The sequence below is a fragment of the Ursus maritimus genome, unplaced genomic scaffold (genome assembly GCF_017311325.1).
Source record: "Ursus maritimus isolate PB19 unplaced genomic scaffold, ASM1731132v1 scaffold_7, whole genome shotgun sequence".
Taxonomy (NCBI): domain Eukaryota; kingdom Metazoa; phylum Chordata; class Mammalia; order Carnivora; family Ursidae; genus Ursus; species Ursus maritimus.
The window spans coordinates 76,923,459-76,940,472 of NW_024426885.1; the positions used below are offsets into that span (position 1 = coordinate 76,923,459).

General features: G+C 39.7%; 1 protein-coding gene across 3 annotated transcripts in view; it reads right to left on the reverse strand.

The window, feature by feature from the left end:
* Positions 1–17,014, reverse strand: part of PRKG1 (protein kinase cGMP-dependent 1) — a 1,188,324-nt gene that overhangs the window by 95,340 nt on the left and 1,075,970 nt on the right. For all 3 annotated transcript variants that reach the window (XM_040624668.1, XM_040624667.1, XM_040624666.1), the window contains one exon: positions 11,906–11,980. In XM_040624668.1, coding sequence (XP_040480602.1) covers positions 11,906–11,980 — 75 coding nt within the window. The remainder of the gene's footprint in view (positions 1–11,905; positions 11,981–17,014) is intronic.

Consider the following 17,014-nt stretch of genomic DNA (forward strand, 5'->3'; position numbering starts at 1 on the left):
TCGAGCCCCACATCAGGCTCCCCCGCTGGGAGCCTGCTTCTTCCTCTCCCATTCCCCCTGCTTGTGTTCCCTCTCTAGCTGGCTGTCTCTCTCTGTGTCAAATAAATAAATAAAATCTTAAAAAAAAAAAAAGACCCTAGGACTCTCTAGAGTGACAACTGTGTCTTTGGCATGCTAATGAGATGACTGCTGGCTGGGGTCCCTGGATGGCTTCCGGTGGGGGGCGGGGGGAGGCTGGCCATTAGAAAGAGCAGGCAGGATGAGAGGGTTAGAACCTTTAGCCTTACCTTCCACCCCCAACTGAAGAGGGCTGAGGGGCTGGAGGTTGACTTCAATCACCAATGGGCAATGATTTGATCAATCCTGCCTACATTATGAAGTCTCCATTAAAACCCCTAAACAATGGGGTGAGGAGAACTCTGGGATTGGTGAGTACATCAAGGTGCTGGGAAGGTGATGTGCTCGGAGAGGATGTGGAAGTTCTGTGCCTGCCCACCCATACCAGCCTTCTATTCGGCTGTACCTGAGTTGTAGCCATTATCATGAACTTGTAATGGTAGGTAAACTGTTTTCCCGAGTTCTGTGAACAATTCTAGCAAATTATAGAAGCTGAAGAAGAGGTCATGAGAACCCTTGAATTACAACCAGTTGGTCAGAGGCATAGGTGAAAACCTCAGGGACCGGCAGGTGTGTGAAGTGGGGGCAGTCTGGTGGGACCAGGCACTTAAACTGTGGGGTCCGTGCTGACTCCGTAGTGAGTGTCAGAATGGACTGGAACTGTGGGATGTTCAGTCAGAATCCAGAGAGTGGGAGGACTGGTCATCCGTGTGGAAAAACCATACTCATTTGGCATGGGAAGGGTTGTGAGTAAAGAGCTTAGAAGGGGGTAGAGACCAGGGTGCCAGAGCATCTTCTGATGCGCAAGGCAGCGACCGTGACCAAGAATGACCCAGCCCCAAATGTCAGGAATGACGAGGTAGAAAAATTGCTTATATGCATAGTTGTCTAATATTTCCAAGATTACAAAGATAGCAAAAGGCTAAGCCTCACACAAGCAGCTTAGGAATAAAGGGATTTAGGTAGAATATTTATGAAACTATTAAAATTTCAAGGTGGCTACTATAGTTAAACACCGACACATCTAGAAGGAAAATCTGAATGCATCAATTAAATAATGTAGCATGACAGTGGACAATAACGGCTACTTCTTCAGTACTCTGTACTAAGCACGGCGTCAGATACTGTTTCTGAAATCACACGTTGAACCATATGAGATTGCTATTTTAATAGGCTAAAAAGAGTCAACTCTTGGCAATTTCATATGGTTCAATCTAATAAAATTAAATTTCTTAACTATCTCATTTTTATTTACCTGAAGAACATCATGAAAAAGGAAAACACGGACAAAATATAGTATTATAGAGGCCTTTAAATAATAATGTAGATAAAGGAAATTGGGTCAAGCAGATAGTGTGCCTTGTTTTTTAGTCATACTAAGGAATCAAATGTTTCCGTTTTTGACCAATATCTATTTAGTTGTTGGGAATGTGTTGAGCTTTTTGGAGGAAGAAGTATTCTTACCTGACTTTTATGGTTTCTTAACGTAGCTCAGGAATGCAAACAACAGTCGGAAATATGAGCTAGGAAAAACATACCCTGTAGAATGCAATTATTGTATCTTTCCTTCTTTAAAAAACTTGTGAGCTCGGGAAATCACATTTTGGTAAGTGATGAACCATTGTTCTTACACTTCTGATTCCTTGAACCCCTACTCGCTCCCCTATAGACACTGGCACGTGAAGCTGGTGTTCTGATCATCTGTTTCAGTGCGGAAGGGAATATGAATCAATGTGCATGCCAACATCTCTCGAAAGGTAAGGGCTCATCTACTCTCCTAGTTCATGTCCTCACTCAAAAATCACCGTCTATATTTTGTCTGTTGATAAAGTTGTTATCTCCTCAATGGCCTTTTCTGTCTTAAGACACCTCTTTGGAGCCCATTTGAAATGGAGAATTGTTAATATCAATTAGAGAATATTCTTCATCATTAATTTAATTGTTCAACTAATACAATAAAGAGGCTCGAGAAGAAAAACCAGGAGTCCCATCTGGAGGACTGTGCAAAATTAATCTGAATAGCATGGTGAGCAAGGGATCTTGATTTGGGAGGACAGATCTTTGACAAAATCGTTTTCAGTAAAATGGATGTAATACTAAATTGTGACATTTGGATAAGCCAATTTTACTGCCTTAATATAAGCACACGGTGCTTAAAAAATCAGCATCAGTTAACAAAAAAAAAAAAAGCCTGGGAAACTAATGAGGGATTACTTATACACCCACTGAGTCCTACGTTCCAGTCTTGAAACTTAAAGTGCTCTTCGATTCATCATTTAGGAACCTGCTTTATCCCCTTTTCAAGGATATTAGGATCATTATTATTCACTACGCTCAACAGGAATCTGAGTTGTCTAAAAGGTCTAAACAGTTTCTAAATATTAGAGTGACAGCTTTTGTTTTCTATCCCCACATTTCTGATAGAGTAGGGCATAAGCTGGGTGCCTGAAGTAATTAATACAGTGTATAGAGTTGACTAATGTTTGCAATTTGTTCACTGGAGGAAAATAGTGTGATACACACAAATGGCTGTGAACAGCAGCCATACTTCACTTCGATGATACCTCATCTTCCTCATGTAACAATTTAGAGACATAAATTAACACGGTGTGTTGTGCTCATTGTATTAAAACAATTTACGCTGCCATTTTCATTCATTATTTAAAAATCATTTCTTTCTACAGGGATTCATGGGAAAAGTATTGGTATAACATTTCCAGTTTCCAAGGTACTCTGTAATTTTCAAATGGCATTTTACTGAAAGATAGCCTGGCTTATTATCATATCTAAATGTCATATTGGCAAGAGAAAATTGTATGTATAATGATGAAAATGGAAACTGCTCTGTTTCTAAAAGCTAATTTATTTAACTACTATGAGTTATCAAAATGTACTTCAAGCAAAACTGCATAAATTTTCATTTAAATATTTTGAATAAAGTAAGCACTGACAGCAATACTCTCAGATTCGACGGGGAAAGAAATGCAGCTTAGTGACTTTTGTTAAAATACAGACCCACAAATGGTTCTGTGATCTTAGGAGGCTGTTTTCTGTTGACAACCACAAAGATGTCTTCATTAGAAACGTAGAGCCCAGTGCACGTGAAAACATTGGTTATGTAAAAGGGAGTTATGCTTCTAGAACTACGGCTTGCTAACTTCCACATTCTAAGCAGCTACACTAGAAAGGATTTAAGAGGATTATTTTTACAGATTAGGAAAAAACGGGTCCAGAGAGGCTATGGCCAGGTGCCAGACCTTTTGCTCAAGGTCACAGGGAGAAATTTGCGTCATGTTGTGACTAAGGCTCATGTCTCCTGGCTCCATGGCCTCTTGCTCTATGCACATGGCCTCACTGAGGGACCTCTTTCAGTCTCAGCCTTGATCTCCCCAGGTTCAAAGGTTTGCTCCTGAGAATGGCTCAACTTCCTATGTAAAGCAGAGTTAGAATTATGCTCTATGCTGTCTCCACAACAGGGAGAGAGAGTGCCCGCATTGAAAAAGGTATTTCAGTCAAAGATGACTATTTTGCAGCTGAAACTGCTGAGAACACAAGGGATATACTAGGTATGACTATATTTTCCTATTTAAAAAGGACTGTATCACAAACAGGCTCTGGGACGTCAACATCTCGAAGGGACTCATGCATTGGGTGGCTCTCTTTTTCTGTCTCGGGCTCTGGAAATGCTGACCTCATTGCCACATGGGACCAAATTATCCTTACGATTTACAGAGCTCTTGAAATTTTGGAAGTAATTTCTTTTTTTTTTTTTTTCAAGATTTTATTTATCTGGCAGAGAGAGGGAGAGAGCGAGCACAAGCAGGGGGAGTGGCAGGCAGAGGGAGAGGGAGAAGCAGGCTCCCTGCAGAGCAGGGAGCCCAACCAGAGGCTCCATCCCAGGACCCTGGGTTCATGACCCAAGCCAAAGGCAAATACTTAACCAACTGAGCCATCCAGGCACCCCAGTTTTGGAAGTAATTTCCAACTGCTGTTGTCTAATATGGCAATGGTAGAAAGGAAACATCCTTCCTTTTCAGAACAAGAAAACAGCCTTGAATCAAACGGCATGCACCAAGCAAGTCAGCAGTGCTAGAATTTTCAATTATCTTTAGTCCTCTGCTTTGTCAATTACAAAGGTTGCGTGCAAGGACATTCTGGGATTCACCTTTATAAAGTCTTGCTATATAGGAAGTCTTAAAGAGAAACGCTACAGAGGAGAAATTCACAAATGGCCTTTGAGAGATTTAAAATTTTTAATGGGACAGAAAAAAAATTCTCCTACCCAAGGCCAAGTAGTTTTACCCTGAAAACCATTTTTTTTTTTTTAAGAGCCACTTGATCAGTATCACTGCAACTGCAGGAGACACTGACTTTGAAGCTCCATAGTTACAACTCACATGAAGTTTCCATCTTTGAGCAACGGTGGCCCTAGCAATGGTCCCATACCTCCTCCCAGCCTGACTGCATGTGCTGGGATTGGAAAACTAACTAGCTCTCGCACAGTGGAAAGCTAGCTTAATTAGGTTCAGGGGCCAACCGCTGAAAATTTCAGCTTTCGCCCTGCAATAAAATGGAAAACAATTTTTATTGCCCGGAGAACAGGACTGTCTTCCGTCTACTCAACCCTGGCAGTGGTCAGCAAGTTCTAATTCTGGTTTGAGGGCTATTTCAGAAAGCCATTCACTGTTTCTTCCATTTAATTGGCGTAATGCTCACTTGCATTCTTTCCACAGGGGGAAAAACAATTTTCCAGGCTCATTTCCCTGAGAAGTACTTAGATCAAGCCCACGTTCGTTCAAGTAAATTGTTGATAAGATTGTGGGAATACTAAGATCTTTACCCTAAAATGCCTGGCAGAGAAACCCTCCTAAGAAAGGCCAAATTTTCAAAGTCTGGGTGTTCCAGAGAGCAAACCCATGTGTATTTGATTGCGCGTTTAAAATCTCATGTTTACTAGATGCTAGGCAACCCTGGGGCATTTGGGAAGACGTGAAGAAGAATGCAGACCTCGTTTCGGATTTGCATAGCTTCATCGCTTTGAGATGCCTCTGATGAGTCAATTTCCAAAGGCCTGAGTAAACTGCCAAAGAGCACACAGCAACCATCCGCCCCGTGACAAGCAGAATGAGCAGCTCAGGGTTGTCTCTGCTAATGAAATGTAACGAGAGAACATTTTTACTGCTGTCACATGTGTCAAACAACAAGGCTTGGCACCAAAACCTGTTCTGAAAACACCAGACAGACTAACATGTTCCTTTGCTAATGAACTTGTAAACGAAAGGGGAGCTTCAAATCAAGGAGGGTTAATTACAGAAAGAGGAGTAAAATTGTTATTTGGACTAAGCCGCAAGGCCAAGCGAGTGGTCTGTATGCGGGCAATATTCTCTCCTTCTTGCAGAGTCAGAGGAAGAGAATGCAGTGCTGCATGGTTTCGTAGCCCTAAGTCGGGGTCAATCCTGACGCCTGTTTTGGGGCATCACCTTTTTCTCGTGCCCTGATAATAGGATCCTACTTTACATACTCCTTATTCCCGGCTCCCCACGACAGTTTCAGCTTTCTTGTTTACTTTTTTCTTTCTGAACTATGTGAACCTGTTCTGAGAGTCCATTTTTCAGGACAAGGTGGAGAGTAAGTGGAAATACGTGGAAATAAGAGAGAGGCGCACAAGGAGGGGAGTAGGGCAGGACAAGACGGCGGTCCCAATGGTGTCTTTATGTCTTTGGTCATTTTGTGGTTCCTTGCTCAGAGAGAGGCTCAGCTTTTCTCTGCAGGAGAAGGAGCTTATACATATTTATGCTAAGATGGTAGGAAAAAAATATTAATTCCTCTTGGGAGAATTTTAGATTTTTACAGGTTCTTTAGAGAAAGGACAGCATTTAAGCCTAAAGGAATATTGCTTAATTAAAACAGAAAAGCAAAACCTTCTTAAGAAATCACATCACAAAATCTGCTTTTGTCTATGATGGTTAAAAGGACCTGAGACCCCCTTGCCTAGACTTTTATACTCTCTCCATCGCTCCTGGACTAAACATGCTCCTTCCTCTCTCAGCACTGAAGATCCATAACTGTCCCCTACACGTTTCTATTTTACTTGACATTTCCTAGAATTTCATGTAAGCACACTGACCCTTGTTTCTTCACACCAGATTAGTTTCCAGCCCATGTTAGGGGACTCGATCCCTACCCATCCCAAAGTGAACGTGAACCAGTGGTTTGAGAAATCTGATGGGCATTTGTCAACCAACGCACAAGAACTCTCGACAGCATGCAACGTCATCGTTTCCTCCCTCATTCTTGAAAGGCACTCTGTTCCTGGCTTCTGTGATGCATCGGGCTTTGCTTCTACTTCTCCTCTCTCATTTTGAGTCTGTGTGTGTGTGTGTGTGTGTGTGTGTGTGTGTGTGTGTCGTTGTTCCTTCTCCTTTCATGGAGTTTTAAATGCTAGTTTCTCAAGAACAAACCCTCAGTACCAGGATACTCTACTCTAATTCTCTACTTTCTATTTCAACCACATCGTTAATTCCACCTACCATGTAAATGCTCATAATTCTCAAATGAATCCCAGCCTCTTCTCTGAGCTCCAGACCTGCCCAGCTATTCTCAAGGGTTCCCCGTATATAACCTGAGCAAAAATCAATTCGTGATCACCCTGCTTTTCAAACCTGGCAACCATATTCTATTTTAGTGAATGCCATTGCCTCCCTCTGATTTTCAGACCCCAAATCCTTGCACCGTCCTCAACCGCGCTCCCCTTCATCACCAACATCTATTTCCTTCAGGAGACCTACTGGCTTTGCCACCTAACTATCTCTCAACTGCCTTTCTTTATTCTTACTGCTCTCATTTTAGTCCTGTCTACCACCAGCTTTCCCCTGGAAAATACTCTGTTTGGTCTTTCTGCTTTCATTCTATACCCCGCCAAATGCAGAGGAAAGGACGCTCAATTACAATGTAAACCAACTGATCTCTTGGTAACTGACAATCCTGAAGTGGTTTTCCTAAATCTTTAACATCTGATCTCTGACTTTTGCATTCTAGGTCCCAGCCTTGTTGGTACTTTGGTTCCTTGAAGAGGCGGTCTTGTTTCCTACCCAGGGGGCTTTGCAAATGCTATTTCCGTGGCTACCATGCTCTCTGCACTTCCTTGCCCAGCTAATACTAATTCTTGCCTAGCCAGTACCAGCTAATTCTTCAAAATTCAGCTCAAATCTAGATAAAATGTCACTTCCTCAGGGAATCAGTAATGCGTGTCTCTCTCCCCAGATGTACCATGAAGGTGAGGTACATGTCTATTTTATTCACTGCAGTACATGTAGCCTTTTGTAGGAACACAGAGAATATCTTTGGCTTCATCAGCGCATGAGTCAAAGTGAATGAACGTGGTTAATGCTCGCATGGGAGGGGCTAGAGTCAGCGCACAGTCTTCAAATCTATATTCAGATCAAGTGATGTCGTAGATTAAAACATATGACTGGACTCATTTGCAAGTTTATGTAAATTTTGCCATGAGAAAGAGCTCCTTGTGAACAATGTTGAGAATCATCAATTTAGATCATAAATAAATGCACGTATGAATCTATATTCATAGAACTGTCAGAACAGCAAAATGCTTAGTATTAGAAAACAGGCTTTGTACTTGGTATGCACGTCGTGAAGCGCAAGTCCTGACTCATCATTAAGTAAATTTCTAAATGTTTATTAACTGAATGAGTACATATTCTCAAAGGAAAATACTGCGTACCTTTCATCGCACACGCTACTTTCTGCTCTGAATAAGGCTAATGATGCTTAACTTTGATCTGCTGTTGTCTCTTCTAATGTCGTTGTGATGATAACTTCATATTGTAGAAAGAGAAGCCCTTAGTGGATAATTAGCAGCAATCAAGGGGAGCTTAAACATGCCATAAAGGTAAAGTTTCTGTCAAGAATAATTTTCTTCGTAGGAAACAGGTGTCGTGAGACAGGCTGAAGGCACACACCCAGCTCAGAGGAGTTCTGAGGACCATCTGCCCGGGACATTTCTCTCCAGCCAGCTCCTGGACCAGTCCCCACACCGAATGCAAGTGATGCTCAGTACTTTTTCGGACCGTCCTGCCCCTGAGGCCTGATTATGCTACCAGCTAATGAGTTTTTCACAGCTGAACTTCTAGCCGTCTCACCTGAATCCATGTTTTCAGTCAGGCCTACTTGTTTTCTCTTTTCACCCAAAGAGGCATCGTCGGTGAGACAACAGCAATGATAATTTCGCATGGAGAAATAATGTGATCCTTTTAGTCGGGCTTTAAGAATACTAATCTCATCTTCAGTGGAGTCCTCAAAATCAAGGAGATCTTAAAAAATAAGGCTTACACGATGGAGCCAATCAACACCTCAGCTCTAAATGGTACAGATTTTGTGATCTATATAGAAATGTAGAGGCCTTACAAGAATTATCCAGGGAATTTAGACCAATTAGAGCATGTCCATAGGCCCTGAAATGGCAAACGTTAGACGCTCCTTAAATACGAAGATGAAGGCACAGTGTATTTAAGGGGAAGAAATCTAATAAAGAGACAACAGTGTTAACACAAATAGACATTTAAAACTTGTTAGTTCAACTAAAACGCTTTGCCTGGGGAATAATTCAGAGTTTACCTCTGAGGGAGAGGACACCTAGTTAAAATGATACTTTCAACTTCATAAACCTTTGGATATTAAGTATGTACTAGAAAGCTATAAAATACACACAGTGTAAAAGGCGTAACAAAGACCTTTGCCAGGATGTATGTACATAGTTGGCTATTTTGAGGAATGAAGGTTACATTTATCAATTTCTCTAGAATTTGGATCAGTGGTTTTAGACATTTTTTTCACCAAGGTAGTTCCATTTTCTAAGTAATAATATTAAAGAAAGTGGGTTATGCATTCACCTGGATTTAGTAACTGAACTAGAAAAGTTCAAACTAATCTTTCCTAATTAACTTATATTCATGTGTAAGTATAATAACTAAGCTCTAGTCTATCAAATTTATGGCTCAACTAATAATATTCTAAGCCATCTCCATGGAAATAGCCATTTTATTGTCCTTCTTTGCTCTTTAATCATAATCGGACTTTTTTTTTTCTTTCTTTTTTAAGTAGGCTCCATGCTGACCAAGGCAGGCTTGAACTCACGATGCTGAGACCGAGACCTGAGCTGACTTTTACAGAGACTCAGTGCAGGGTCTTTAAGGACTTATTCAGATCAAGTCTTTGTAGAGTAGAACAAATGACTGGGCTCATTTGAGTCACCCAAGAACCCCTGAACTTTCTTTTAACTAAATGTCACCATTTTTACAAAAATGATATATATGGATACTTTCCAGACTAGGTTAAATTTTAGGATATGCTGCCAAAGTGAGCATAGTTTGTACACACCAGAGTAAAGACTTTCTGCCCAGGAAGTTTTACATGATCGATATGCAATAATTATCTAGGAATCAAGCAATTTATCAAATGCACTAGGATACACTTCCAGAGATTACTTCTACTAACAATATCATTCATTTTTGCAGCCCTTTATAATTTACAAAGTATTTCTACAGAGTGCCATCAATTACATCACAGAAGTACCATTTTAAAGGTAAGATAAGGACAGTGAGAGGCAGTGTTAACTCCTGACCCAGATCACTTGGCTGGAAAGGGCAGAGGCAGAAACAAAACCTGAGGCTTCTACCCACGTCCAGGATCATATTTTTCATATTGATTCTCTTCCAGTGAGAAGTATCCTCACCCTTCCTATCTCGTAATTGCCTGATCTGAACTTCAGTGTATTTATTTTCCTTGTTACCTTTGGTTGGAACATGTGCATGTGAGCCCACAAATGCCCGGAACTCATGGGATACACACACAGCTCTTTTTTTCTTTTTCTTAAGATTTAGTTTATTTTTTTGACAGAGAGAGAGACAGCCAGCGAGAGAGGGAACACAAGCAGGGGGAGTGGGAGAGGAAGAAGCAGGCTCCCAGCTGAGCAGGGAGCCTGATGCAGGGCTTGATCCCAGGACCCTAGGATCACTGCCTGAACCGAAGGCAGATGCTTAATGACTGAGCCACCCAGGTGCCCCTACACTCAGCTATCTTTATAAAGCCAGTAGGACACCGAGAAGAATATAGTGAATTCAAGTCACTTTACCATCACCGCCCAGTTTTAAGCCTGCAACTAAACTCAACTTTGGGCAAACAGGAGTTATACAAAGACTTTCATTCTAAAAATCTAAAATTTAGCAGGAAGCAGAAATAGACCAAAGAATGCTTTACCTTAAAAGACCTCTGACTTTTTCTAGTAACTATAAAAGTATTTAGACAGTTGCTCATGTAGGTTTTAGATGAATTTTGAATATTACCACCAGTTATATATATAAAATGTATATAATGTGATATATATATATGTATCTATATATATATGAAATGACCCAAGGCAATCGTAATATTAATTGAATATATATACCTAAGAAAAAATGCTAACATAAATTATAAATATGAGTTTTCATATAGCACACGTTCCTCTAGGGATAAAGTCCAATAGTAATAAGGGAGTTTTATAATTTTTAAAACTGGTAAGGATCTTAAATGGTCCCCTCTTCCATCTCAGTATGATTAGTGCCAATACCAGAAACTAAAGTCTAAGCTTAGCATTAATGTGTATTTTAATCTATTGTAGAAAACCAGAAAATTAATATCTATCATCCACAGTACAAGCAATCCCGATGACTGCGTGGAGTTTGGTGTTAAAACTGGCTCGTGCAATTGCCCGAGCAAATCCCTGCAAAGGCACTGCTACCGTCTGACCTCAGGATGTACGTCTGTGTCCCTCCAAAGAGCAGAGGAAATGAAAGCAAATATATAGAAACTGTGAATATATTTAGACAGCTTTAAAATAGTAGAATTTTATCAGCTGAAACGAACTATAGTACTTCTTTAGTTGTAGATCAAATTTTTAATCTTCCTAGATTATCAAGACAAAAGCTATTATTATATTATTATTATTATTATTATTATTATTGTTATCTTTTGAGGTTACAACAAAACCAACCAAATTCTGTCCCTGAGCTATCTATGTACTGATAAATTTTTGTCAGTTTAATCCTTCAGGTGTCCTGTGTGTTATCAATACTGAATTGCTTTTCCTTAAATTAGTTCATTGGAAAAAAGAGGGCAGGATTCCAAAGATTACCATTTTTTAAAAGTAACCTAAATTTTTTTCAGCAAAAGCAAATCTCAACTAATTTCAAACCTTTGTCAAAAAGATGAAAATTTTGTTTTAAAGCACTATTAGATCATATTGAATTCTGTTATACAACAATGATAATTCATTCATAGGATACGTTCTATCTCATATCATTCTGATAACTTTGTAATACTCCAGCTCAATGCCAAACAACAACGTATTTGCACCAGGAAATATTTCCAGCCTTACTATTTTCCGTACAATTTCACAAACAACTACTGAACACAACAATCACCATTCATCCAGAAAGTATTTTTAATGGGAGAAATAATGTGTTTGGATTCAATTATTTATATTGGATTTTCAACTTACCGTTTTCCCTGGTTGAGATGAGCTTCCTCCCCAAATTATGATTTCATGTTTAAGAAGAGACATATGAAGCATACTGTGTAATCATTACCTTGAAATTTGTTTTTTTTCTTCTCAAGCAATTAGTTTCTTAGAGTGTTGAGCTTTTTAAGTTCAACAAAATATTTAATCTTATTTTTATTCAAAATCGTTTTTTTTTAAATCAAGACTAAGGCCAAAGAAAAAGTCACTTACTTTGCCTTAGCTTCTGCGTCCTCATAGGCTTTATTGGAAACATCGTCCAGTCCTCCAATCAAATGCTTGAAAGAACTGTCGGGAAAAACACAGTCATCAGGGTAAGTCCTCTATCAAGTCATTGCAATGACAGCCTAGACAATGGTATATTGAAACAATCTAGAAGGAACTAAATAAAAATGAATTCGAACATTCAATCTAGATACATTATTAAGAAACATATCAGATAATGCTATAAACTCTGAGGGCAGTGACCTCTCCCATCTTGTTCACCTCTATAGTTCCCAGCACCTAGAACTGTATCTGACAAAAGCAGATATTCCAAGAACGGGTGGAACCAAGTCTGCGACACACAAAATGATACATCACAAAGTTAATGGGTCAATTCTACTAGGGAAATAACAACAAGACCCACCAATTACGGAATGCCTACTGTATGCACTCTCCTTTTAATGATGATGAACATATATGGCTACTACGGAAATAACAACAAGACCCACCAATTACGGAATGCCTACTGTATGCACTCTCCTTTTAATGATCATGAACATATATGGCTACTACGGAAATAACAATAAGACCCACCAATTACGGAATGCCTACTGTATGCACTCTCCTCTTAATGATCATGAACATATATGGCTACTAGGAAAATAACAACAAGACCCACCAATTACAGAATGCCTACTGTATGCACTCTCTTTTTTAATGATCATGAACATACATTAATTCCAATTCTCCAACACACTGTAAAAGACAAGCATCACTATTGGCACTTAACAAAATTGTAAACTAATCTTCAAAGGCAAAATATGTATGCAGAAGATAAGAAAAGAACAGAAGACAATTATAGGAAAGTCAACTCATTTTGGAGGGATCAAGAAACTGACTTCAGCATCAACCAGGAAGAGTAAAGCAACTGTTTAAACCACTCTATTCAATATCCCGGTATGGACCTAGGACTGTGTTCAGAACTACTTTATGTAATGAAGTCTCATCTATCGGATACCTATAACATAAAGTATTATACGGTCAGCACAAAATGACTACACACAAACATGATAATCACCCTAGAAAATGACTGAACGCAACCAGATACAGTAACTCTTGTGTGCACGACATTTTGGCAACCACCGAACTAGACTGAACAGAGGAACGAAAGGAAAGTCTACATTCAAAGTGTTCACGTAATAATCAGGGCCGTTACTTACACGGTGCTTATGTGCTGTGCTTTATGTAAAAACAAAGACTTCAATAGGGACAGCAATCCTGTGAGTCAGTATTACCTCCACTGCACAGATGATGGTACTAAGGCACCAGAGGGTAAGAAACTGACCTCAAGTCATACAGCCAGGCGGTGTGAAGGCTGATAGGGAAGGAGGCCATCAATTCTCCCTCATACCCTTAAAACCTACACCACGGCTCCTATCCAAATCACTGTGCCTTGATGCTAACCATCAAATCCCTAGCTATGTCCAGCATGTGGATGGAGAATGGTCGAGTGCTGTAAGAAATTCGTTTTAATTTTAGATCTCTATAATCTTAATGCATGAAAATGGCTTTGTGTGCCGTGTTAAACAAAATATGCCTGGTCAGGTCCTGAAAGATAGGGCATTTGTTGATGTAAAGTTAAATGTTGCTTAACCACATTAACGTGCACTATTTTTTTGGTTTTTTGTTTTGTTTTAAATGTATGAAGAGGAACTTGACACTTGCTCGGGGGTCCAGCTGAAAGGAGGTGGGGAGCCATTATCTCAGGCCCTTGGGTAATGATCTCATCTGGGGGACAGGGTAATTGGAATGCTGAGCAAGAACACGAAGTGTTTCTCATACAAAAAGGACCAGAAGGAAGTGACGAGCAGCTAAGGAGTCAAGCACTGCAGAGGATCAAGTTTTCTAGGACACATTGTGTTAATGAACGTCGAATGAATGAAGCCTGTAGTTGGCGGATGGTCCTTCTACAACTTTCAAAAACATATAATGATAAAATAAATGATAAATAATCCCCACCGTTGAGATTCATGTTCAAATAGGATTCTTGCCATTGTTCTTTAAATGGCAAAATTCCCCACTTTCCCAGAGAACGCCTCTATCATGACTTAGAGATGGGTTTACATTGTAAAGTAAAATACAGATTTATTTTGTGGAAAAAATAATATCTGGTTGATTCTCTGTTTTCACAGATAATATCAAATTTAAGCACAGAGAGTTTAAGTTACTTGTCCAGGGTGACTCCCAATTCTGCAGTATATCCACAACCATAATCCGTATTCCCTTATGCCCATTCCCGTCCCCCACAATACTTAACCTATTTTAATCTAACCAAATCCAAAATCTTATGAAAAGGCCTTGACAGGAACCAAAGAGCATAAGTAGTGAAACCGAAGAGCAACACCCACTATAACAGCTTTTCAAGTACATTCAGATTGTGTTCTTAAATGTTTAACACTCATAGTAACTTTAGGTTCAAATAGTTAAAAAAAAAATCTTCTTCCAAGTATGTATTTGACCTAAATATGTCTTAAGCAGGATAGGATATTATTTAGATTTAGAAGGTGAGTGGATGACAAATGTGATAAGGATGAAGGCTTGTTAACTTAAGAAAATCTGTCCATCCCACTAGACTTGGTTGCAGATTACTTTTTGGAAAGACAGTTCGAAATTCCTTTTTTTTTTTTTTTTTTTAATTTAAGTTCAGGGGCGCCTGGGTGGCTCAGTCATTAAGCGTCTGCCTTCAGCTCAGGCAGTGATCCCGGGGTCCTGGGATCAAGCCTGGCATCGGGCTCCCTGCTCAGCTGGGAGCCTGCTTCTTCCTCTCCCACTCCCCCTGCTTGTGTTCTCTCTCTTGCTGGCTGTCTGTGTCAAATAAATAAATAAATAAATAAATTTTTTAAAAAATTAATTTAAATTCAATTAGCCAACATAGTACATCATTAGTTTCAGATGATTCATTGGTTGCACATAACACCCAGTGCTCATCACATCACGTGCCCTCCTTAATACTCATGACCCAATTACCCCATCCCGCCCCATCCACCCCACCCTAAACAATCCTCAGCTTGTTTCCTAAGTTAAGAGTATCTCCTGGTTTTTCTCCCTCTCTGATGACTTCCCATTCAGTTTTGCCTCCCTTCCCCTATGATCCTCTGTGCTATTTCTTATATTCCACGTATGAGTGAAATCATATGATAATTGTCTTTCTCTGATTGACTTATTTTGCTCAGCATCATACCCTCCAGTTCCATCCATGTCAATGTAAATGGTAAGTATTCATCCCTTCTGAAGGCTGAGTAATATTCCATTGTAAATATGAACCACATCTTCTTTATCCATTCGTCTGTTGAAGGGCATCTCGGCTCCTTCCACAGTTTGGCTATTGTGGACATTGCTGCTATGAACCTGGGGAACAGGTGCTCCTTGGGGTCACTGCATCTGTATCTTTGGGATAAATACCTAGTGGTGCAATTGCTGGGTCACAGAGTAGTTCTATTTTTCATGTCTCGAGGAACCTCCATACTGTTTTCCAGAGTGGCTGCACCAGTTTGCATTCCCACCAACAGTGTAAGAGGGTTCCCCTTTCTCCACATCCTTGCCAACATTTGTTGTTTCCTGTCTTGTTCATTTTAGCCATTCTCACTGTGAGAGGTGGTATCTCATTGTGGTTTTGATTTGTATTTCACTGATGCCAAATGATGTGGAGCATTTTTTATGTGTCTGTTGGCCATTTGTAGGTCCTCTTTGGAGAAATGTCTGCTCGTGTCTTCTGCCCGTTTCTTGACTAGATTATGTTTTTTTGGGTGTTGAGTTTGATAAGTTCTTCATAGATCTTGGATAGTAGCCCTTTATCTGATATGTCATTTGCAAATTAATTCTCCCATTCCAAAGGTTGCCTTTTAGTTTCCTTGACTATTTCCTTTGCTGTACAGAAGCTTTTTATCTTGATGAAGTCCCAACAGTTCATTTTTGCTTTTGTTTCCCTTGCCTCTTTAGAGACATGTCTTGCAAGAAGTTGCTGCTACCGAGGTTGAAAAGGTTGCTGCCTGTGTTCTCCTCTAGAATTTTGATGTATTCCTCTCTCATATTTGGGTCTTACATCCATTTTGAGTTTATCTTTGTGTATGGTATAAGAAAATGGTCCAGTTTCATTCTTCTACATGTGGCTGTCCAATTTTCCCAGCACCATTCATTGGAGAGACTGTCTTTTTTTCATTGGATATTCTTTCCTGCTTTGTCAAAGGTCAGTTGACCATAGAGTTGAGAGTCCATTTCTGGGTTCTCTATTCTGTTCCATTGATCTATGTGTGTATTTTTGTGCCAGAACCATATTATCTTGATGATTACAGCACTGTAATAGAGCTTGCAGTCTGGCATTGTGATGCCACCAGCTTTGGTTTTCTTTTTCAACATTTATTTGGTGTCTTTTTTGGTTTCATACAAATTTTAGGATTGCTTGTTCTAGCTCTGTGAAAAATGTCGATAGTAATTTGATAGGGATTGCACTGAATATGTAGGTTGCTCTGGGTAGCATAGATATTTTAACAATACTTATTCTTCCAATCCATGAGCATGGAATATTTTTCCATTTCTTTGTGTATTCCTCAATTTCTTTCATAAGTGTTCTGTAGTTTTGAGGGTACAGATCCTTTATCTGTTTGGTTAGGCTTATTCCTACGTATCTTAAGGTTTTGGGTGCACTTGTAAATAGGATCAATTCCTTAATTCCTCTTTCTTCTGTCTCATTGTTAGTGTATAGAAATGCAACTGATTTCTGTGCATTGATCTTTATATCCTGCCACCTTGCTGGATTCCTGTATGAGTTGTAGTAATTTTGGGTGGGATCTTTTGGATTTTCCACATAAAGTATCACATCATCTGTGAAGAGTAAGAGTTTCACTTCTTCCTTGCCAATCGAATGCCTTCCAAACTTGTTCTATGAGGTCAGCATTACCTTGATCCTAAAACCAAAGACCCCACCAGAAAGGAGAACTACAGACCAATATCCCCAATGAATGTGGATGCCAAAATTCTCATCACGATGCTGGTTAATAGGATCCAACAGTACAGTAAAAGGATTATTCACCACGACCAAGTGGGATTTATTCCTGGGCT